Below are 24,981 nucleotides of genomic sequence, written 5' to 3' on the forward strand. Positions count from 1 at the left end.
GTGACCACACTAATACATTTGTACATTGTATATACATTGTAATACATTGTAGCCTGCTTTATATATTTGCATGAATAATTGATGAAATTACTGTAGAAACGATAGGGACAGTAGAAGGGACAGATAGAAGGTAAATAGCACAATAGACACTTTTATATCGTCCCCACGATATTTAATGTCATATCACACAGCAATATTATTTAATATATTAAATATATATATATATATATGTGTAGTTGGTCAGACAGAAATCTGGTAATGTGAATAAACTGTGTTATTTGGTACCAAAGTTTGATTTTGATAATGCTTTATGTAGTTTTGGTTTTGGTGCTTCATTTTGCAGATATATGAGGTGTTTTTTTCAGTTTGGATTTGTGGTTTTGTGAATTGTGGTAACCATTTTTATAGCCTTAGCTTACAAACTTGTGTTTTAGCAATTGGAAAAACTGTAAGTACACTGTATATTTCTGAAAATCTATGTATGGATGAGTATTATGACAGACCAGCACACTGAACACACTGAACACTTAAAAACACAAGCTAGTAGTGTTTTCAGTTTATTCCATCAGTGTGTAGTTGGTGTGTAGAAACAGCTGTGCATTAGATTGTTGTGTGTAGAGTTTGGATGTAGAAATTCCTTCTATATTCTAGAAAGAGTTTACAGAGCTGCAGAGGAAGTAAATACTTCTAATACTATTTGCTTTGTTCAGAACTGCAAGGCACTCAGCATGCTGTGTATGTAAATTTGAGGTTTAGGCAGTCCTCCCAGTCATGGTAAAAAATCAAGGTAATTAAAATAATTTTGGAAAATAAAAATGTATCTTTAAAACAAGATCACCGTGGACAATTAAAACATTTGCAAAACCAGATAAATAATGTTATGTAGTGTTATCAAATTTCAATTGCTTTGTACTAAGATTGTCCACTCGTGTCATGCAGCTTGTCTAACAGGATGGACACTTTTTATGTCAGGAAATAAAAAGTGCAAATATAAAGTGATTAAGCTAAAAGAATACATTATCTGTCAAGTCTGAAGTTTTGAAGGCACAGCGTTAAGGTTTAGAAGATGACCCATAGGGATATAACTTATCACTTGTTAATAATACAATGTACAATACAGTCATTTGGTAGTAATGATTGTGAATATGAATAAATATTAATTCTTACAGTCACAGTCATTATTAGCAAATAAGAACTAAGACATGCTTGTCAAAACATATATATTATATTAGTTTTGATGTAGTAATTAAATAAAATTGCATGTTGAGTAGCTGGTCATTTGATGTCCATTATAAAACACTTTAGATAGCGTCTGTATACTCTGCTTATTCTGGTGCCCAGGAAAATGAGTTGCAAAGTCTTGCTGTGGTAACAGGTGTTTTGATGATGCTGTATCGGATCATGACTGGTCAGTGTGCAGAGAGCCCAGAGTGACTTTAATGAAGGTTCAGAGAGGACATTATCTTAATCATGTCTTTGAGTCCTCCCTCTGGAGTGAGTATTACAGTTAAGTGCCTCTCTCACATGACCGCGGTGCGGGGAGTCAGGGGCTCACTGATGCATGAAGAACACGTACTACCCCAGCAGAGTGCAGAGGGGGCAGCAGTGCTGATGTCCAGTCAGCTGACAGAGATAAACGCCCAGTCTAAAGCACACACCCACTGACCTGGGGCCAGTTCCCTAAGCACTTTGTAATTATTACCGGTAACTCATTCAGGTTCTCTCATGCATCTCTCTACTAACCACTCTGTCTGTGTGCACAAGAGCGCGGTGTGCCTGTTATAAAAACATCATATTAAAGCCAGAATGTCCAGCTTGAGGATTTCATGGTCTGTAGGTCAGAGTTTGAAGCCTGTGTGGTGTGTGTCCAGTGTGATGATATCACTCGCATTGACTGGAGGCCTCCATTAGCGCTATAAATACATGCACTCTGCTTGAGTAACAAAGGATATAATGGTCAGTCTAAACACAAAACAGCACTAAAAATACACACTACACACTGCATGTACATATCACACACATGTACACACAGTAGAGACACACACAGTACAAAAGTATTGGGACATTGAGACACTTTGTTGCTTATTCATGGTTTCTTCTAAAATAAGAAATCAAATTGTGTGTCTACTGTCCGGAATAGGCTTTATACTGGATTCTGAAGCGTTTGGTGAAATGTTTTTATTTAATTTAGCAACAAAAAAACGTAAGGTCAGAAAAAGGTCAGAATGATCATCAACTCATCCCAGAAGTACTGGATGGAGTAACGAACATCATTCCAGAGAATACAGTTCTACTGCACCACTGGTCAATACTGGAGGATTTATGTCCCCGTATTCATCATTATCAGAGTCCTGTCGTATTGGCAGAACTTGTTTACAGGGAGTAACCAAGCTGTGTATGTGTGTGTATTTGCACATCTGTGTCAGCAATGTGTCACATTGAATAAACAGAGTGTCCACAAAGATTTAGATATATTGTGTAAATGCATGTACCAGTTAGCCACAACATTAAAACATTTGAAATGAGTGACGTTGATTATATGCTTTTTCTGATCTATACATATATGATCGTATGCAAAAATTTGGGCACTCCTGATCAAATCATGTACCTCAATTTTATACATTTTATGATACAGCCACAATTACAAGTTTTATTATTTGTTAGTTTAATGTTTTTTGCTTATTGTTTTTTATTTGTGTTCTCTGTGTTTATCATGTACACCATTTGAAAAAAAAAAACTATTTTCCATTAAAATAGCATTAGCATATAAGCAGCATTCTGGTCCAATTGAGAATAATAGAGGTGGCATCCTACCTTATACAGTCAGTCTACTATCAGCATGTTCTTGAAGCTGCTGTTTTTAAATTTTAGAATTCTACAGCAATTTTAGAATAGAATCTCCCTGGTTAATCCTCCAGACAGTTTTTCCTGTTTGTGGTACTGATATCACATGTTTTAAATAAGGTTGATTCACCAGTGAATGCACTCATTCTACTCATTTAATATATAGTGCATATCTCGACCACAGCAGATAGCCGTTGAAACACTTTAGTCAATACGATTTTTTCCATATTGCTCCCTGTCAGTGGTTTAGTCATTAATGAATGCAGAAATGTAGCTGGCACATTTTACTAAAGAAACAGGGCTGACTGCTGACTGAGACGTTCGTCCAGCACATATTGCACAGTCTGCTAGAAGCTGTAGTATTCAGTGGTGTACTGATCTAAACGTATTATGCGCGGAGGTGCTCTGTTGTGTTTGAGGATACGGCTGCGCTGGAGGGATGGATTACAGGCTGATCACTGGGCTCCAGTTTTGCTCAGCTTTCCATCACTGGAGCAGTGGGGGGCACAAAATGGCTGCCTGAGCTGCACACCACTGAAGATGAATTTATAGGGCTGTGGTTGGCATGACGACAGGGCCTGTAGATGGGACAGAAATTGTTTTTAAATTGTTGCATCTGTTCCATTTGCAGCCTGTCTGCCATGTCTGTAAGTCCATTTCACACCGTCTGACAGCAGCAGGGGGAGCAGTGTGGGTGAATTTGAAGCTGCAGAGCATCTCTGCTGGCTTGAAATGCGTACAGCACAATATAATTCTGGACAGTACTGTAGTCTATAGGTGTTTGCCAAATTCAAAAAACAAAGAAGAAAAAATTGATCACCTGTAATATATTCCCTTTCAATGTTTTTATCACTTCTGTTAAGGGCTCTGATCTTATGGGCTGTCCTTGTGATCCAAGGATCCGTGGTTCAAATCCCAGGTCATGTTGCTTGCCATCAGCAGATGGAGTCTGAGAGAGGACAACTGGGTTTGCTGTCCACTCTCTATCTCATCTTTACTCCTAGTGTAATGTTGGTCAGCACAGGCATCTGTAAGCTGATGTGTCAGAGGTTGATACTCTTTGCTTTCCTTCAAGCACCCAGTGGTGCTGCATTAGTGGCAGTCTGACTTCACATATATGGGAGGAGACACGTGCTGTTGGGGGCTTAAATACCAATGTTTAACAATTGCAGTGGATTTTTCACATGCACACAGTTTGGCATAAAACGGCTACAACCCAGGCTAAGCCCAGTTTTCTCAGTATGGTAAGCTAACTGTAGTTAGCCAATTAGATATTAATGTGAGCAAGTGTGTTGTTTGTGAGAACACATGGAGCCCTTGAGTTTCAGGGTTACCAACGTTAGGAAATTGTGAATCGTCTTTTAATTATTTTAAGTGCTGATGACACTTGAATGTAACTTAAACATTGTGTTGACCACATTGTTAAAACCCTGAGGACTGTGTGGTCAGCTACAGTTTAAGACTTGTTCTTGGGGGGGGTGTGCGTTGGTATAAAAAAACGTAATAATTAATGACTTAACTAGTGTCAATTAATTAGTTGAGACAAACTTTTTTAATTAAAGTAGATACTCTTATTGTAAAGTCTTACCCAGTTGTGTGTGGTGGTCAGTGATTAGTTAACGGTTTATTTGCTGGTGTACAATCTAAGGAGTGTGCTCTGTAACTGTATGTATGTTTTATAACAGCAGAGAACTGGAGGTGGCTGGGTGAGATGGCAGGAGGAGCAGCAGCTGCTCCAGTTATGATTTTTATGTTTAACTTCAGTAAATAAATATTTTGAAGGAATCCATCTATCCACCACTAGAGAAATCCCTGCTGGAATACAGTGTCTTTCGTGATAAATCATTCAGAAGACTGCCGACCCACCTTGTTGCCTTTCCAACGTAGGATTTTAATTTATTAACTTATTTTCTTGGGTTTAGAATTTATTCCCCCAGGTTTTGTCAGCTGTGCTCTCAGATTTTACACCCATAAAGTGAGATTCACCAGCGGGGTATAGCATTCGAAGCATGTGTTTGTTTTACGAAGCCTTAAACAAACGCGTTGGTTCAGGCCGTTCTACTGATGACGTCATGTTGCGATTTTGGCCCAAACAGCCAAGGGACCGAGACTGATGGTAAATTAAAGACAGGCTGCTGAGGAGACAGCCGGCGGAATGAAAAGGGCCGACGTGAAGTATGCGGGGAGGGTTTTAAACTCCTTATTGTTGGTGAGAACACATGGAGCAGCGTAAGGAAATTGTGAAACGTCTTGTAATTATTTTGATTTATATTTTTGGAAGTGATGATGACACTTGAATGTAACTTAAACATTTTGTTGACCATGTTGTTAAAACCCTGAGGACTGTGTGGTCAGCTACAGTTTAAGACTTAAGAGAAATGTAGTCCTGTGTGAGGCCAGGAGACAGACCTGAGTGTTTGGGTGAACCTGTAGAGAGCTATAATTCTCAGCCTGCACTCTGTGCGTATGTTTTAGATTTAGAAAGCTGTAGAATTCTGTGGATTAAATGATTTATCCACTAAAAATGTAAGAGCAGGTTTCACGTCCAACCTGCGCATAGTTGCGTAGATATTTGAGCATGTTCTTCTTGCCATGGTTAATATGAGAGCCTCATATTTTCCTTCAAGTTTTCCACTGTGAGATCCATAACCTGGAAGCGAGAGAAAAAATGGAGGCTACACGGCTGAGCTTAACATCATTTCAGTTTTCATGCTCTCTGTTATCTGCTATCTGCAGTAAAGGAAGTCACTGTGCTGTAATGAAATGTTTTCCTGTTAAGCAGCTACTGTCCTGAGAGTGACCTTTTTAACTAGGAGCTTAAGTTGAGAACAGGGGAGTGTGTGGGGGCTGGAGAGATAGCTGGAGAGTGGCCTGACACAGTTCCTAGTAATTTTGGACAATATATTGTTTTAGAAATAATTGTGATAAACAACTGATTAATGATAGATGACAATAGATACATTGATTACAATATACTTTTGTCTTTACCTCACATAGTGCACACTGTGTATGAATGTGTGAATATTTTCACCCAAAAGAGCCCAGACACATTTCAGAATATTGATGCCAAATTTAAAATTGATAAATTCAGTGAGCAGTTCATTCATGTTGTTCTTAACAAAACACATAACTTACATTTCAAGGGTTAAAATGTACAAAAATGATGTCACAACAACAATTTCATAACCTGTATTTTAACATTTCGTTCTTGAAATATGGTATCAGTTTTATGAAAGGCAAAAACATGTGAAACATAAAACATTTAACTGAAGCGTTTAAATTATTAAATGGTTGGGACAGAACTGTAAAACCAAAAAAGAAACTTTTAAAAGAAGCTGGTTGTATCTAACCTAGAACTAACCCAGTACAACTACATTCTATATATAATGTTAGATGAACAAACACAGTTTCACACACTGTCCTGTAGTGATGTTCTTAGGATGTTCAGTATATTTCACTTAGGGACTTTATGAGTTAAAGTGAAGGACAGGGTGCTATAAAAACCTTTCACATCTTTTAAAAGGCCTGTGACACATATGTCACCATAGGTCTCTTTTTGGTTAATGTTTTGGCCACTGTAAATAAAAATAAAATAGACAATATCAAGATCTACAAAGATGATAGAGGTCATGTCCATTTTCTACAGCAAATCAATAACAATTATCATGAAAGGCCTACTGGACAGTTTACTTGACTCAAGAAAAATAAGATAATTCATAAATGCAACAGTTAATGGAGTATAACAGTAAGAGAAAGAAACAAATATACTGGGCTTATGTATTATGTATTATGTATTATGCATTGTGTTCATGGCAAGGTGATGTGAATTATGAGTTGAAGCAAGGCCTGACAGTGGGTAAATTTATGCGACATTCCCTTACTGTTAGTTGTGCAGGTATATTGCCTAAATTTCCTTCGGGATAAATAAAGTATCTATCTATCTTAACATTCTTCTATTCATAGTTTGTGTATCAGATATACACTATAGAAGGCATTACCACCCACAGTGGACAATAAAGTGGGTGGTAATGATCTTGACCATCTGCATCTGGCTACAACCGTTTGTGCAACCAGACAGAAAACTCTACCAGAAATCACTTTCACATTCAGTGCAGGAAATGTTAAATAAATGGTCTGGGAATAATTTACACTTGAGAGTATTGTAGTCCAGCCCTTATTTCCTACAACTATATTTGTTTTATGATGTCTTTTTTTGAGGTCATATAAAATATACAATTGTCAGATAGTATTCACAACTTACTCCACTGTTTATCGTTTTTTAATACACCAGAAATTTGCCACATTGCAGACAAACATTATGGGTTTGTATATTTTGCCGCTGTGTCTTTAACCTCTTGTTCATTTCATTCGCCTTCTTCCTCCTCTTTCTCTACACTTTTCTAACCCCTCCCATTCACCATTCCTCTCTCTCTAGCTGCCTCTTTTCTTTTCCCTCTTCCCCTCCCTCTCTCTTTTACGCCTGCCAAAGGGAGGTTTAGTTTAGAAGGCTGCCAGCATTTTGTGTAATAAACTCCACACTGAGGCTGGCCCACAAACAAATAAACCGAGGCTCTCTTCAAGTTAATTTCATCAAATTCCTCCCTCTTTCCTCCCTCCCCATCAATTGAAGCCATTCCTCTCAGTGAGGCATTCCTCATCTGTTTAGACTCTCCCTTGGTGCTTTTGACTCTTTGTGTGTGCAGTGTTTGTGTCTATGATTCAACTCCCTGCCATGACATTATCACACTTCCACAGCTCTCTGCAGCACTGCCACGGACCTTTCAAGTTCTGGCAGTGTAATACAACAGAGGTGCCTGGTTAGATGCATACATGATCTTTTTTTAAACATTAAGTTTTTTTGTTGACACTTGGATGGATGGATGAATCAATCAAAAGAAGTGCATTTTCAGGGCTTCAAGTGGTTCAGCAGTCTAAGGTGCTGCCACTATGATCTGGAGATCACTGGTTCAAATCCCACATCAGGCTGCCTGGCTGCCTGCCATCAGTAGCCAGAGAATCCAAGAGAGTACAATTAGCCATGCTTGCTTTGGGTGGGTAGCTTTCTCAACACATCACAGCTAATGTGATTCATTTCAGCACAGAGGCATGCACACGCACAAGTAAGCCTACTAATGTTGGGGGCTTACTTGTGATAAGGTGTCCTAATGACTGGGTGAGTTAATTGGCTTTTTAAACTGGGGAGAACATGGGATAACATTTGAAATAAATTCTAAGAAATTTTAGACATTTAGTTTTGTTACAAAAGTGATTGTATGCTAGATGGTAGTACACACAAACAGCTAATTAACTTGTTCTTCTCTTTCAGTTTACAGAATTGGTCCCAGTAATCTTCTCTAAAACAAGAAAGTAATGAAGTTCTGAAGAGCCTTATATAAGGAATAGGGGATGGAGGATCCATGCAAGGACTCAGTACCAATCGACATGGCAAACCCTCAGGAGATCTGCAACAACGCTTTAAATGGAGGTGAGGTTGTCAGCAAGCTTGAGAGTGAGACCACTCCAATAATCCCAAATGAGACGTGGAATGTCAGTTCTCCCACCATCACAAAGAGGTCTCTCTCCCCTCTTTTGACTATTCAGGCCACTCCTGTTGTGGCCCCAGCTACTGAATCACCTGGAGGGGTTGCTCTGAAAGTGGCAACCACTGTCCTGCAACCCATCTGCTTGGGGGAGAGTCCAGTTGTGCTGCCCATCCTTGCTGGAACAGCAGCCCCTCAAGTAGGACAGACTGGGACCACCCCATACTTGATGACAAGCCAAGGTCCTTTGTCCCTTCCATTGGTTTTGGAACAGCAGGTGTTGCAGCACCTGAACCCCCAGCTACTCCAACAAACTGCCACTTGCCCGGCCCTGTCGCTGCAGAATATGTTGTGCCAGAACCCTTCGCTTGCACTTGGACCTCCTCCTGCCTTGGACCAGAAAGGAGCTGGTCCAGTACTCGATGCAAGCCTCTTGACTTTGCTTCAGAATCCAAACTTTGCCGCCATTCTGCAGGACCTTTTTCCAGGTCAGGGTAATACCTCGCCCACTTGCCATACAGCATCACCCCCCCAGGCGGACCCGTTTTCATCCACTTTTTTAACCCCCCCTCCATTTGCACATGCCTATAGCTCTCCACTTGCTCCTCTGGTGCCACCAGCTACTCTGCTTGTCCCTTATCCCGTTGTCGTTCCTCTTCCAGTGCCTCTTCCAATCCCAATTCCCATCCCGATTCCTGTCTCAACTTGTAAGGACACTAAAGTAGACACTGAACCTCCTAAACCTACTTTCTCTTTGAGTAAGAGCACTCAGACATCCACTCATGACTTCCTTTCTGTGGTGACACCTAACAAGGTCACTGCAGTCCCTCAACCACCTTTTGGCTCTCCGTCATCCCCAGTGTTGAAAGAAGGGGAAGTCCTGGACTTGTCATTTAAGCCTCCCCAAACACAACAAATGCAGAGTGGCAGTTCTGTAGAGATTCAACAGTTTCAGCAAGACAGTGCCCTTGATCTGTCCGTGCCTGGCGAGAGAAAAACATGCATCCAGTCTTGTAGCATCTATGGACTTCCACCCACTGACTCACTCTCACATCCACGAGACAGAACTTCTGTCTCTGGAGAGGGGGTTAATAATGGAACTTTGGCTCTAGGGGTACTAAGGCCAGTAGACTGCACTCCCAAATTGGACACCAAGCTTCTGAGCAGTTTAGCATCTTTGGAGTTTAGCAAACAGCACAAGTGGGTGGTGGACAATGGAAGCAGTGGCTCTGTTATCAGTTCGGTCCACGACGCTGCCCTTGGAAGCAGTGGTAACATTGAGATTGTCAGCACTTCACAGACAGCCAAGGTCATTGTGTCTGTTAAGGATGCAATGCCAGCCATTTTTTGTGGCAAACTTAAAGGTCTGTCAGGCGTCTCCACAAAGAACTTCTCTATCAAATGTGATGCCAGTCAAGGGAGTTACGCTGCCCTGCCCAGGGCCCAAGGCGAGCAGCAGGGAGACCCGAGGGACACACTTAAAAAGATCCCCAAAAACAGAGCCATCAAATTAAAGAAGGTCAGTTCCCAGGAGATACACATTCTGCCCATAAAGAAGCAGCGGCTGGCCGCATTCCTGCCCAGGAAATAACGAGAAATTTAGAACATTTAGTTTAATGTGAAAGAAGGGGGTGACTGAGCACTGGAGGAAAAAAGAAAGAAAGAAAAACATGCAGTGTAGGCAAAAAAGCCTGAAGCAAAGGAAGACAGAGGGAGCGGGGCGGGAAGTAGAGATTGTTGATCCTCAAGGCATTCCTGGCAAGTACAAGACCTAGACGCACTGCAAACTGTCCAGACGATTTAGGGCAGTGCTGGCCGCCTCTGGTCTGCTGGTTGGCATTTGATCCATTCATTATATAGCGATCAGACAGATTCTTTAAGTGACTTGAGTCAACAGGATATATAATGCTGAGAATACTGAGTATTAAAGGGGCTGAAATGACAGACTGCAATACTACTGTACAAATCGATTGCATTTCCACATTTAATTAACCGCATCTCTGCCTCGAATACGCATGTTGATTTTGGTTGCACACGAATCTTTATGAATTATTCATGAGTCTTCTCCAATCTAAATGGTCATTAATATGCATAAACCCAGTTGCTAGCTGCCATGTCAAACATGTCTCTGTTCAGTGTTGGTTCTTGCATAGGATGTTCCCTCAGCTTTTGTTTGGAAATGAGCTTCATAAAAGCAGATCTTTGTATTAGTTTGGGGTGGAGTGTGTGTGACCTCTGTGCTCCCCCCCCTTAGCAGGTAATCGCTGTATTAATCAGCGGATCAGTGTAGCGGAGCATCCGCTTTGATGGGGGGCAGGGCTAGCGGTTAGCGCAGCAGGCTAATAATGACTTGGCAAAGCGCAGGCCTCTGTTTCATTAACTTTGATGATCAGCGGAAATGGTTGCCAGTGGCAACAAAGCAGAGATTTCATCCTTCCGCTTTCTGTATTGTGTGTGGGTGTGTGTGTGTGTTGGGGGGGAGGTGTTGGGGGGAGAGGAAACACACACTTCTCTGCAGCCCACCTCAACTCAAATTAAAACTAAATAATTACCTGAGGATTGTTCAGAAGAACTTGCTCGTGCCTTTTTTTCGGATTACAACATTAAGGGTCATTATCAAAATACTGCGCCTTTTGGGTATCGGCATATATTAAAAATTACTTAAGATTTGTTATTCTTTTAGCTGCACAGAAAGCGTAATTTTCAGCTTGCTTACTTTTAGCAAAAATTGGCATTTATTGAAAGCTTGGTTGACCTAGAGTCAATTGAAATAGTTGATGGTGACCTTAAGCGTAAGCTTTATCTCAGCTAAGTAGGGAGACAATATGATAAATATCAAGTTAAAATAATATTATTAATTACTGAATATTCAGCAATATTGAAAATAAAAGTGTGAAGGTTGTGATGCCACTGTCATGTGACTTTCTTAAAGATGGACAAGGAATTTTTAGACACATTCAAATAGTTTGATATTTTTAGGAACATAACTAAATAAAAAATTAAAATGTTAAAATGATTTAAAGCTTATTTAACATAGAAAATAGCCTAAAAATGATCTAACCTGTAAAATTAATTATTTCACTTTTTTATTTAACTTATTTAGCAAAAACCCACCCAATCTTAAATATGCATTGTTACAGTGTTTGTATGAAATGTATATGTAACTATGCTAAGGACGCAGAAGGCATGATATACTGATATTGACCCTTGGTAGAGTTGAATCCAGACGGTTGTTTAAAAAAAATGATCTTGCACAATTAAAATGACAACCAGTTTAGCAAAATGTCTAAAACAAATTACTGCACCCCCTTACTCCTATTCCCAACACTGTTCATGACCCTTTTTTCTATGCCCTTTATTTAGTCCTCCTGGCTCTGGATTTGGAACAGCTTTAGGCTTCTTTCTCACATATTAGTGGTTGAGAGGAAAATTTTATCTCAAGAATTTCAAACTCTCGGATCCCGTTTGGCTTTACCCCTCAATATCAGAGTAATGACCTGCTTAACTACATATAAATAGCATCTGTTATTACTGTGCATCTGTTATTATGTGTGATCCTGTAATTAGTGAAATCAGTCCCCTACAATCTTTTTTTCTTTTCAGTTTGTATTTACAGTTTGTGTCGTGCTACTTCATGTGTTTGGGAGAAAAGGTGTGTGTGTGTAGGTGTGTGTTAATGAAGTGATAAAACATGTTTGTGTAAATCTGGCTTTGTTTACACTTGGTGTTTTTCCAACACGTTATCTACACGACTCGACTCTTTTTAAGGCAAATTTGGTGCCTGGTACCTGAAACTAGAGCTGCACCATCGCAATGTGTGCATGTGCAATAATCACATCTTACACTAAAGGCAAAGGAAATCTACTAGGTCATGCTTATTTGCTCAGTAATAAAAAAGGTTAATCTGGCAGAGTGCTGATGGACACACTAGACACGCTCTATGTGAAAAAGATCTCAACATTTCACAGAAGCCGTGGTAGTGGAAAACGTACCAGGTACCAAGAAGTGGGTAGAGTAGTGCAGTGCAGTGGAAAAATGCCATTTGTTCCCTTAAAGAATTAAAACTCAATCTGACCTCCTACCAGCTGTGTTAGTCAGATACCACATTTACAGTACATTCATATGTAGACTTAGAGAGTTCATTAGCAAAAAAATCCGGTCACATCTATTTAAATATATGAATATATATTTAAAATCAAGATCATCAGAGTCCACACATCCACGCTGCTTAGTCAGTGTCGTCCTTCCTTTTTTTGCACATGTTAACTATATGTAGCTCTAGAGCCTTAATGTATTTAACTGGCATGTACGTCCTGTTCCTTTTCTGAGTGTTTGCCTTGCTGGGAGAAACAGGCAACCACTGCATGAATACTTTCAGAGAGGAATAAACAACATGACTGTTAACATGTGAACACAGTTTCAGCGTGAACCACTTCACATTCTGGAACGCGGATGTCCACCTTACTCCTGAGATTGTAAATGACAATTTTGTAGAGATTGTTATGGAAGTACTCTGTGGGAGTTTTTAAATAAATGGCTTTTTGTAAATGAAGAGGAAAATGTGGAAATGCCACAGAGGAAATACAAAACAAAGAAAAACAAAAAAGAGTCGGCCATGTTTTTAAATTATTTATTTATTCTTATTTGTATCATTTAAAATGTGGAAAAATGTGTATGTGAGGGGTGCATTACCTTTTAAAAATGTAATGATTAAAAATGTCTATTAACATCTGAACATCTGAGTGTTTTGAACTTCTTTTGCATCTTTTTTTTTTTTTTTTTACTTTTTTTAACACATTGGGTAGTTTGAAAGAGCATAGCAAGTATTAATTAACTATGGCACAAGTATTTACAAAAAAAAACAGAACAAAAAAAAAAATTTAAAGAAAAAAAAAAAAAAAAAAAAAGAACAGAACATGAAAACAAGCCTAAAAATGAAAACTAACACGTTAAGCAGAAATGCTACGTTACAAAAGTCTAGTTCAAACAAAGTCTACTAAACCTGAGAAATCTCAAAAGTAAAGCAAGGCAATTTCCATGTAGTTATTTAAAATGGACAGAACTTTATAAGCGCAGTATAAAGTATTGGAAGGCAGTACAAGATAGACTTTTGACAATACCAATCCCCTCTGGCCTCCCATCTCCAAAGCATACCTTCACATTTCTACTTTCATATACAATAGGTTTAGTTTAAAATATTTCTTTTCTACAAAAAATGTACATTCCTGTTGCTGCGTTTTATGGTGAAACCCATAATACACTGATGAACTCTGTCCCATCTACAAAGACGATGACAATTCTTATGTGACTCAAAGCCATAGCTGTAGGAGTCTGAGCAGGCGATGGAGATTGTTTCTCGCTGGTGTTCACACCACACCGAATCACCAACTCATCAACATCCCTTTGAAATGTGTCGACGACAAAAGAGCAGTTCTCCTTGTTCGGGGGTAAGAAAGTGACTGCGGGACTCGAAGAACCTGCAGAACGGACTGTATCAAAACAACACAAGCAGCATCTCGGAGATCCTGCCAAAATATGCACTGTCTACACACAGAGTAAGAATATACATCATGAACCGGATCCATGTATCCATGCAAATCCTCAAACCGTAGCAAGATTTCACCAGAACAAATGACACAACGAGAACTTCCCGTTACTGACAGTACAAACCCGACAGTTCCCAGAATAACAACAAGAAAAATAACAAAGTGACGTTAACTGGAAAATAAAGGGTAACAAAGCTTCAGCAGAAGTTCCAAACCTTCAAAATGATTAAGCGTCATCAGAATATCACTGATATCTACTCTCATTATTCCAAAATAAATAATAGAAAAAAGAGAACAAAACAGGGCATGGAGACAAAAACAGCAAACAGAAGTGGTCTTGCCTCTTTAGGCATAAAGGAATGGAAATAATTACAAGTTAATAAAATATTCATAGATATAAAACTTTTTTATCTATTTACTTGTGAAACTTCTCATGGGTGAAGACTGGAGCACAACTGTGAGCTGTGTTTCTCTAATAGACTGACACTATTCATTTAACTGATTATTTATTTATACACAATTAATAGACCCCAAAATCCCAAATCTTCTGACAATTGCTTTGGTTCAACATGATTTCCTCTTGGAACTCATGCTACTATATGTAAATATTTACACCAGAAGTTATTGGACAGCAGAAATTTTACCTCAGGGCAGAGTTGATGTCTGACAGCAGGTATTATATGGATGGGATGTGCTGTGCAGGTATTTATCTCGATTTTCTCATTGTTTACCACCACAGTGTCCTACAAGGAATTACCACCCACAGTGGACAGTGGTCCTGCTCATTACGGTGGTAATGATCGTGACCAGCGGCTTCTGGCTACAATTGTTCATGTGAACAGTTCAAGTGACTCCATGTTCACTACAGGAGGCAAGATCCACATATCCCCCGCAGGTCAGCGCAGGGGAGATATATTCTTTAGCTTCCTGTCCCAGTTAATTACATATTGCATGTGGGTGTATATTAGATGTTCTGAATGGTAGCTATTTGGTAAGCTGCATATCTGCTTTGGGGGCAATAACGATGAACTAACAGTGGCCTCCTGTTAAAGCAACTTCAACAACTCATCAATTAATACTACGATCAATACTATCATATCAAAACTTGATTGTATTCGAAATAAGAATTAAAAACAATAAAATAAAAAGATGAAAAAAAACAAACAAACAAACATACAGTGCTGTTCAGTTTTCAGCCAGTGAACTCGAACGATTCTCTGATTCTGGATTACAGAGAGAGGTAGGGAGATGAAAAGCTCATGGTGTTCATCACCAGAATGTCAGAACTATCCAACAATGGTGAAAACAAACAAAAAAGGAAAACGGCAAAATGATCCAAGAACAGTTCAAAATCTTTGGGAGAATCTTCATCTTGTATCAGATCCAAAATTAATTTTTGACATGTTTAAATACTTGTTCCTGGAGAAAAGTAAAAGAGGCCAATTTATTTTTGGAAAAAAAAAAAAAACTAAACGGAAAGCTGCAAATCGTCCTTTTTGCAATAAAATCTTGTAATAATTGTAAATTAAACATCAGTGTCACATGATCTTATACCAAGTTGTTTTGGGTCTTTACTCAGAAAAACTCTGCAAAACTTTTTCCTGTAGAAAACAGGAAAATAAAATAAAAAACAAATAAAAAAAAGTAATTAAAATGTATACAATGCTGTAATCATTGTAATTTGATTTTAAAGGGAAATAAATTATACCAATATAATATATCAATGTCACATGATTTTATAGCAATTTGTTTTGGACCAGTCCTTCACACAATGCAAAGAGCATGAAGCAGTCTAATCTACAAATTTACAAAAAAAAAAATATCAAGATTTTGAATCAACACTGATGATATGCAGAAAAAGAAAAACATTTATAAGAGAGAAGCATCCACCCATCCACTTCAGCTTTCCTCTGGTCTTTCCTTGTCCAGGCTCTGTTCATCTCCAGTGGTAGGTAGGTAGTGTGTGCAGGACTTTATTGCTGCCCAGATCCTTCTCTTCACAGCGGTGTGTCTCCCTGTGCACTGACTGCATTAGCGCTCAGTCTGCTGCCTCTGCACATTTATCCTCTTTAAGGTTTATTCCTCCTGACATGCTTGTGGAGTCTGTAGCCCCTCGTTTCCCCCGATGGGAAGCCTTTGTCTTTGTCTAGCTGCAGCACTGTTTGGTAGGTTGGATGTGTAGCAGTACAGAGTCATGTGACGTAAGTGTTTGGTCCAGCACTGTGTCATTCTCCCAGTACTGTAAATCTATCCCACAAACCAGTACCGTCTGTGTGTTATTTGATCCTGTACTGTGTCGTTAGCACAGCACCGCAAACCTAATCCAGTACTGAGTAATATTCAGAACTGTATGTGGGGATCCAGTACTCTCTGTATAATCCAGCTAGCATGGTTAACCATGGCTAACATGGTGGGATCCAGCACTTCCAGTCAGTTTTCATTGTTTGCCTTGTTTGAGTCTCTCAATATGGTAGCAGAGTTTGAGGGCAGGGCCAAGCTTCAGGCCCATGTACTTCATCACCATGTCACTCCTGAGCAGCATCAGAGCTTTCCCGTCTATCTCCTACACACACACACACACACACCAAACACAGCATCACTCACTGTTATCACAGCACATTATCATCAACATGGACACAGAGCAGACTGAGGATTCTCTGAAACTCACTATGTAAAGTGATGCTGATGCTAATCATAACTGGGTTTTATTTGGCTTCACTGATTAAAAAAAGCAATCTATTAAAAATTTAATAAAAATGAAAGCAGCTTTATGTAGCAATTTTACCTTAAAATATCAGCTTTAGAATAATGTTGATGCTCTCTCATAAACTATGTTACCGTAAGTAACCAGAGTCATATTTGTGTAAAATTGTAATATTTTTTCCCTCATCTCACTATTTTTTTGTTTATCAACAGATGCAAGTGTACATCTGTCCATGAGTGAGCAAGTAAAGCATGCTTTGTAATTATAGCAGTGGTCTAAAAGTGAACTGTATGGAAAAAACCCTGGAACATAATTCTCACATAAAACTGCTTTATATGAACTTTCATTCTCACCATCTAGGCTGATTTTACTGACAAAGGGTCTATTAGAGGCTATGTTCACATTGTTCAGACCAGATTTAGTGTGTGTGTGTGTGTGTGAGTGAAGGACGCAGGGGTGATGTTGTCCAGAGACCGGCAGTGTTTTGGTGGAGATGGACACAAGGCTGCCAGGTGAAGTGTAAACACAGATGATGCATGTTCTCTCCTAACAGGCATGTCTTTTCTCTCTTACTTCTTTCTCAACCTTTTTATTTCTTTCAGTTTCTCTCACTTAGTAATTCACTCACTCTCAGACACATAATCATCAGATACAATATCATATACAGTGCTATAAAAAAGTTTGGGCACCCCTGATCCTTTATAATGATTTTCCTTTATAAATATCATTGGTTGATTGTATCAACAGTTTTAGTTAAATATATCTAATATATAAAGTGAAATTAAGGATTCACAGAAAGTGTGCAATAATTCTTTAAACAAAATTAGACAGGTGCCTAAATTTGGGCATCCCAACATAAAAATTACATTAATATTTAGTAGATCCTCCTTATGCAGAAATAACAGCCTCTAAACTCTTCCTAGAGCTTCCAATGAGAGTCTGGCTTCTGGTTGAAGATATTTTGGATCATTCTTCTTTATAAAACATCTCCAGTTCAGTCAGGTTTGATGTTTTTTTGATCATGGACAGCCCGCTTTAAATCACACCACAGATTTAAATAATATTCAGGTCTGGGGACTGAGATGATCATTACAGAACGCTGTACTTGTTCCTCTGTATGAAAGCTTTAGTAGATTTTGAGCAGAGTTTAGTGTTTAGTGTTTAGGGTCATTGTCTTGTTAAAGTATCCAGCCCAGGCAAAGCTTCAACTTTCTTACTGATTCTTGAACATCGTTCTGAAGAATCTGCTGATATTGCTGGAATCCATGCGCAACTTTAACAAGATTCCCAGTACCTGCACTGATCACACAGCCCCACAGCATGATGAACCACCACCAAATTTTACTGTGTGGAGCAGTAAAGGGTTTGTGTTGGAATGCTGTGTTCTTTATCCAAATGCATACCACTCTCTAATCAACTCAATTTTAGATTCATCAGTCCACAGAACCTTATTCCTAAATGAAGCTGACTCGTCTAAATGTGCTTAAGCATACCTCAAGCGTGGCATGTTAACTAGAACTGTTCCTGTGCTGTTTTATTTCCTTGTTTGCAACATCAGTGGAGAACAGAAGTTATGAAAATCTCAATATAAAGGTCAAATCTGCTCCTTATGACTAAAGTGAAAACTGAGCGGTAGAAAGAAAAAGAGAGAGAGAGACTCACATGCTTCCTAAAGAGCTCAGCATGAGGAGCCAGCGCTGTGGGGTCTGCATCTCGCACAAACTGCATCACTTCCTCTATAGACCAGGAGGAGGGGCTTCTGCTGCTGCTCCTGGGAGTTTCACCCTCTGCAGTGGCTGCATCAGGACCAGTAGTAGAACTCGCTGCTGAGAAAGAGAGAGAGAGAGAGAGAGAGAAACCACACAATATAAATGATTATAACTCACTTCTAATATTACTGATTTATTGCTTATTATTCATAAAGTCTACACAATCTAATTTCCTTCTATTTGAATTATCATTAATAATAATTCTAATTGTTAATTCTGTAAATAACTAAGTTCTGTTGTTGTAATTGTATTTATATAATCATTCTTTCTGTGGGAGAAGTGTGTTTAATTGTGGCTCAGTGTCTAATCTGCCTTTATCTTTTATCTTCACTCACGCACTCACACATACGCACGCACTCACAATTACTCACTCGCATTTACATACACTCACACACACTTACACACACACACCCACACACACACACACACCCACACACACTTACACAGTCGCACGTACTTGCACATACACTCACACTCACTCACCTACACTTACACACACACGCAAGCGCGCTCACACACCGTGTGAGTGTGGAATGCCCAGTGGGGCTGGCCTCAGTGTGGAGCAGCATTAGTAATTCAGGCATGCTCCTGCAGGGGGAGACGGTGAACGTTTGATCTGCAGCTCAGCTATTAAGATTATTTTAAAGCACTCTCGCTCCTTCCTCTCCTCAAACCCTTTGTCTGTCCGCGTGTCTGTCTGCCCGTCTGTCTGTCTGTCAAATAAGGATAAGGGCAGGCTACTGAAGCTGACGCTGGGGCATATATGGGGCAATGTTCAGCCACAGAAATATCCTAACACGGTCCAGGTATGCATAAAGAGAATCTGTTTAAAAGTCCCTTTCATGTGAGCATGTGCAGAATTCCTAAATATGGAGGAGAGCTGCAATGTTTCACACACATTCTCACAGTCAAAATCACTGTATGTATGTGTGTATGTATATAAATACATATATATGTACAACATATATAACTATATTTACTGAAATAACAGTGAAAATAGTCAAGGCATTATTAATTATTACAGAATGTTTAACTACATTCCAATTCACAATTCATTATTATTACATTTTTAAGCATTAATAATGCTAGAATGTTAGAAAAGGGCGGTGTTGACTTCACGTGCTAGTCTTCACACGCCTTTTGTTGTGGTATTATTGGGGAATATTGTGTCTTTCTTTCTTTTGCTTTGGAGAATAAGCTGAGCACAATTTAGTGAATTTTATGTTTTTTTTTGTTTACATTGGAAAGATTTTGTTTTAAAAAGAATTCACTTTATTTTGTATGAGACTTCATTGATTTGGAACTGACCAAAATAATTTAGTTATGTTTCCTTTGTTATTCTGTCACATTTAATCTTTGAACATATAGGATTTGAGTGTTTTATTTTTTTATACAGTTGTATATTGTTCTAATGTTCATTGGTTAACTTCTGACTAAATAAAATATTAACACATTCTTTTGATAACATCCTTATTCTCTCATGAGTAGAAAAGTGTGACAGAATGTGCTTTGATTTATATTGTGAGACATATCGATATTGACTGATATGGAAAACTATATCATTATAAGATTTTTTCCATATTGCCCAGCTCTAGCCCGAAGTGTCAGGCTAAGGTAAATATTAAATAAGCAGATGCGAAGGATGGTGAATAATCATAGTCAACCCAAAGATCAGCTCAGATCAAGGACTTACATCATCATCTTACTGCAGGTGTCTCTGTGCATCGTTTCACTATTCAGCGCACTTTACACAAGGAGAGGCTGTACAGGAGTAATACAGTAAAGGAATAATACAGAAGAAGCCTTATCTGTGCACACACCACAAACAAAGTCGCTTGTTGCTAAAGTACATTTAGTCAGCTTCATTTAGGAATAAGGTTGGACTGTGGACTGATGAAACTAAAATTAAGACCTGAATATTATTTAAATCTGTGGTGTGATTTAAAGCGAGCTGTTTATGCTCAGAAATCATCAAACCTGACTGAACTGGAGATGATTAGTAAAGAAGAATGATCCAAAATACCTTCAGAAGCCAGACAGTTATTAAAAGCTATAGGAAGAGTTTGGAGGCTGTTATTTCTGCATAAGGAGGATCTACTAAATATTGATGTAGTTTTTCTGTTAAGGTGCTCAAATTTATGCACCTGCCTAATTTTGTTTTAATAATTATTGCACACTTTCTGTAAATCCTATAAACTTCATTTCACTTCTTAAATATCACTGTGTTCATCTGCTGTATGATATATTTAACTAAAATTGCTGAACAACCAATGATTTATAAAGAAAAATCATCAGGGGTGCCTAAACTTTTTCATACCACTGTACTGAAGTACTACACCCTCACTAAGGAAACTGATTGCTGTTAGAATCTGATGGGGGTCTCATATGGGTCCAGACAATACCTTAGGTTTCCAGACATATAATGAACCTGTACTTAAAGAACCTACATGAAGCTCAGAGCGGTGAAGATAAAACACACCTTCTACTCTTCTGTGGGTGCGTATAGGGGGGTTGGAGGCATGGCGACGCAGAGGAGGGCCACTGCTGTGGTAATATGGACTGCTGGACTGGGACTGGTACTCAGAGGTGCTTCTTAAAGTCTGTGGGCGGGGTGTCATGGAGTTGGAGGCGGAGTCCATGAAGCGCTGCTCCTTCAGTAAACCGTTCTCTTCTGGAGGCAGGGTCTCAGCTGCACACAAGCAGTGTGTTAAAATTGACATTGTTATTTAATAAGCATAGTGAGGAGATCATCAGTGCCTAATAACACTGAAATAACTCTACCATTCATTACAGAGAAATTAAGAAATATATTGTGATAGAAATTTTGGTCATGGATACTTTCACAGCATTTTGAATAGAGATTTTCTATTTAAAGAAAAACAATGTTTATGACTGGTTAATCCAGGTCTAGTCGTAACTGATCTATAGATGAGTACAGCTGCAAAAACACTCAGCAATAATCGCATATTTCAATTACACATATCTGAATGCTCTGACTGAGATGACACAAACTAAAAGCAGGTCAATAATATAAACACATAATAACATGAAACCACCTCCAGTCAGCCAAGCGTGAAAACAGTGCATCATACTACAAGCTATTTCTCTCACAATATTTAGTTACTGCCTTTTTACATTTACATTCATTAATTTAATCCTGAGAAATTCACACTGGTTTACCATGACCACCAGTTGCAGCTGCTCCTGATGTGTTATTCTCTGTGGTATGTGTGTCAGTAATGATTTAGGGTGTGCAGCATTTAGACCCAAGTGTAATTAAGTTTTAGAAAAATCAGGCCTGCTTTCTCCAATTGCTGAATTTCACTTGGTAGACAATATGTATAAAATATCATGACACATCTCTTAATCATTACATTCAGTCTAATTTTCATTTAGTCCCTTTGCCACAGGTTTATCAAATCAAGCATCCAGCAATGCAGTCTGCCTTTACACAAATTAGTGAAAGAATGAGGGGTTGTAAAGAATAATAATATAGTACGGCACAACTCCAAATTCTCCACATTAATGTCATTGATTTAGAGTGGGATGTTATATAAGTACAGACATGGGAACAGACACGGTTTAAATCACCTTCTGAGGGATGTGTATCTGTGCGTAGTAGTTTGGGGGACAGTGGGGCAGAGTAGGGCGGGGAGTCTCTGGAGATTCTCTTCACTCCTCTGTTCAAAGCTGGAGCATCTGATAACTCTTCTTTTACTACACAAACATAAAACAAAAACACTGTCAGATCTTTAACAGCTACACACGTTTTTATTTGTTTTTACTATAATAATGACAAATACAAAAAAGCAGTTAAAGATCTGACAGTGGAATGTAATCTAGGGGTAATCACAATTTAGAAAAATAACATCCAGAAAATATAAGTAAAAACATTTACTTTGGTGCTATCAGTGGGATCTGAACACATACAAACATTTCATTACATTAAATGCAAACTCTAGCCCTGACCCCAACAAAAACAAAAAAAAAAACAAAAAAAAAACATTTGATTAAACCAAACAGATCAACAGAAACGGACCAAAGAATTTGTTATGCTGTACAAATCTACAATCTAGTAAAAACCCAAAAATCAGTGTCTCAGAAAATGTTTAATATTATAAAAGACTGCAGGTGTACGTTCTTCACACACCTGACTTGCTGCGCTCGTAGCTGCTGCAGGGGCTGAAGGGCTGGCTGCTGAAAAGGTTGTCACACTGCAGGTGCCGACACATCATCTCCAGGAAACGCAGAACGAACGCGGCGCTGGAGGCAGATGGCAGCTTCACCATTCGTGTTCCTCCATCCATTCTCACTGATGGAGGACAGAGATCAATAAACTTTATAAAAACTGTAAAACACCACAAATATAACAGCTGCTAGTGTACAAACTGAACGCAACACTTTGTTTGACGAATTTGGACAAACTGTTGTTTTTCTGGTTAAAGGAGGCTCCTTACATTAAAAAAAAATTCCATATAGCATCAAAATGAGTTGGATTATTGTTCAGAGCCAAATGACCCTTTCTCAATACTATACAGAGATTAAATCAATCCTAATCAAGATAATTAACACCAACATGCTACAGATATATCACAGTTCCACTACCGTATTTTTCGGACTATAAGGCGCACTGTATTATAAGACGCACCATCAAAGAACGCCTATTTTCTGGTATTTTTCCATACATAGGGCGCATCGCATTATAAGGCGCGTTAAGTGACACTAGAAAGGGTGCCTATATCAAAGTGAACAGGGGTGGCGCCATGGCGGGGGGGGGGGGGGGGTGTCTTGCCGGTGGAGCGTCTCAGTATACAAATCTAGCTCTTTCAAACGAGTGCTGGATATTAATCTACACAGATTCCTCTCCTGAAAACTGTTTATTTGGGTGAGTAACGTGCTTCAGTTTATTTACAGTAAGCTTAGATTTCCAGATGTCCACTAAGGCTTGCTGCACCAGCGTTAGCATAGCTATCCGCTAGCACGCTAGCTAGTCACCTAAACTAGTAAAGTTAACCCAAACTTAAACGACAGCGTTACACTGAGTAATCCTGCGTGTTCTGGTAAGACAGTGAGATATTAGCTAGCGATTCGTCCCCCGTAGCTTGTTTTAACACGGTAAACAAGCAGATTACAGGCTGATAAAACTCACCTCTGAGAGAGTTAGCGCTTAGCATCTAGCTAATGCTAGCCAGGCAAAGCAGCACAGACTTACAGGTCGATAACTCACCTCTGAACGGTGAACGCTTAGCGATTAGCATCTAACTCTAATAATACTGCTCCAGCAGTATTAAAAGTGCTAAATTTAGAAAATACTGATCTCTGAACCGTGAAAAAGCTAGCTAGCTAAGCGGTTAGCATCTAGCTAATGCTATTGCTGCTCCAGCCACGGAGCTGCACGGCTCTGCACGGAGTGTGTGTTTACTTTAGATAATTTAGATAATACTGATCTCTGAACAGTGAATAAGCTAGCTCAGTGTTTCTCAACCAGGGTGCCTCGGCACCCTGGGGTGCCGTCTGGCTTCATCGGGGGTGCCGTCAAAATATTGCGCCTCACGTGCATATTTCCTTTCCAGAGTCAGCTCGTGTCGGGGTGTGTCCCAATTCACAGGCAGCATACTATGAAGGATGCGACCCACAGAGGCGGTGTATTACTGCGCAGCTGTGACGCAATCTGTCTTCTAATACAGCCTCTGAAGGATGCAGCCCCTAAATTGGGAAACACTTTAAAGTTTTTGTCCCCCACGCGATGCACGCGCTATTTTATGTCAAATTCCGCCAGCAACACCCCTCGTTCTCACCTGAAGTACTGCGCCAGAACCCCCCCCCCCCCAACCCCCCCCTTTCTCACCTGAAGTACTGCGCCAGCACCCACTTAAACTGGGGTGCCTTGACATCTGGCATATATTTAAAGGGTGTCGTGATATAAAAAAGGTTGAGAAACACTGAGCTAGCTAATGCTATTGCTGCTCCAGCCTCGGAGCTGCACGGCTCTGGACTCTGTATAGCACTGAAACTCTGTATAACGCTGCACGGAGTGTGTGTTTACTGCTCCTTACAACCTGACGGGTAAAATCCATACAAAAGGCGCACCGTATTATAAGACGCACTGTCAATTTTTGTGAAAATTAAAAGTTTTTAAGTGTGCCTTATAGTCCGAAAAATACGGTAATTTACATCAAAGTCTATAGAACACAAGGTTTTACCTCGGACCACCTCTCCCCCATCAGGCTGGTTTTGCAGGCATCCCAGCAGCACTTTGGGCTGGTATGCGCAGTCCAGACATGCCTGTACCGTCTGCTGCAGAACCAGGTTCACAGCCTCGGGTCCGAAATGATCCGGCAGCCGCTGTACCTGTTTCCGGTCCAGGTGAGGCCCGCAGTTTCCATGCTTATTTACATACACACACACTACGGAATGAGAGGAGGCATAAGTGTCGAGTTAAGTTTCTGTTTAAAAGACTGGAATCCATATTTTTATGCACATAAAAGCAAAGGAATCAGTTTGTACACACATATCCCTTTAAATGATCCCACAGAATAAAGTATAGTGTGTTTTTAAACTTGACATATGCAAAGGGC

The 24,981-nt window shown here is 39.4% G+C and overlaps 2 protein-coding genes across 4 annotated transcripts in view; one reads left to right on the plus strand and one right to left on the minus strand.

Moving 5' to 3' along the window:
- Nucleotides 1-13,119, plus strand: part of zmp:0000001174 (retinoic acid-induced protein 2) — a 30,815-nt gene extending 17,696 nt beyond the window's left edge. Inside the window, exon 2 of the mRNA XM_007237488.3 lies at nt 8,171-13,119. Within this exon, the coding sequence (XP_007237550.1) occupies nt 8,251-9,975 (1,725 nt within the window). The 5' untranslated portion in view covers nt 8,171-8,250 and the 3' untranslated portion in view covers nt 9,976-13,119. The remainder of the gene's footprint in view (nt 1-8,170) is intronic.
- Nucleotides 13,120-15,384: 2,265 nt separating this feature from the next.
- The window catches only part of LOC103028396 (Scm polycomb group protein like 2), a 54,814-nt gene continuing 45,217 nt past the window's right edge, over nt 15,385-24,981 (minus strand). For 2 of the 3 annotated variants that reach the window (XM_049486407.1, XM_007237472.4), the window contains 6 exons: nt 24,607-24,810; nt 22,554-22,715; nt 21,995-22,120; nt 20,883-21,092; nt 18,297-18,460; nt 15,385-16,493 (listed from right to left, as the gene is read on the minus strand). In XM_049486407.1, coding sequence (XP_049342364.1) covers nt 16,368-16,493; nt 18,297-18,460; nt 20,883-21,092; nt 21,995-22,120; nt 22,554-22,715; nt 24,607-24,810 — 992 coding nt within the window. In that variant the 3' untranslated portion in view covers nt 15,385-16,367. The remainder of the gene's footprint in view (nt 16,494-18,296; nt 18,461-20,882; nt 21,093-21,994; nt 22,121-22,553; nt 22,716-24,606; nt 24,811-24,981) is intronic. The other variant, XM_007237473.4, reaches the window with a different exon arrangement.

The sequence above is a fragment of the Astyanax mexicanus genome, chromosome 13, assembly GCF_023375975.1.
Source record: "Astyanax mexicanus isolate ESR-SI-001 chromosome 13, AstMex3_surface, whole genome shotgun sequence".
NCBI classification, from domain to species: domain Eukaryota; kingdom Metazoa; phylum Chordata; class Actinopteri; order Characiformes; family Acestrorhamphidae; genus Astyanax; species Astyanax mexicanus.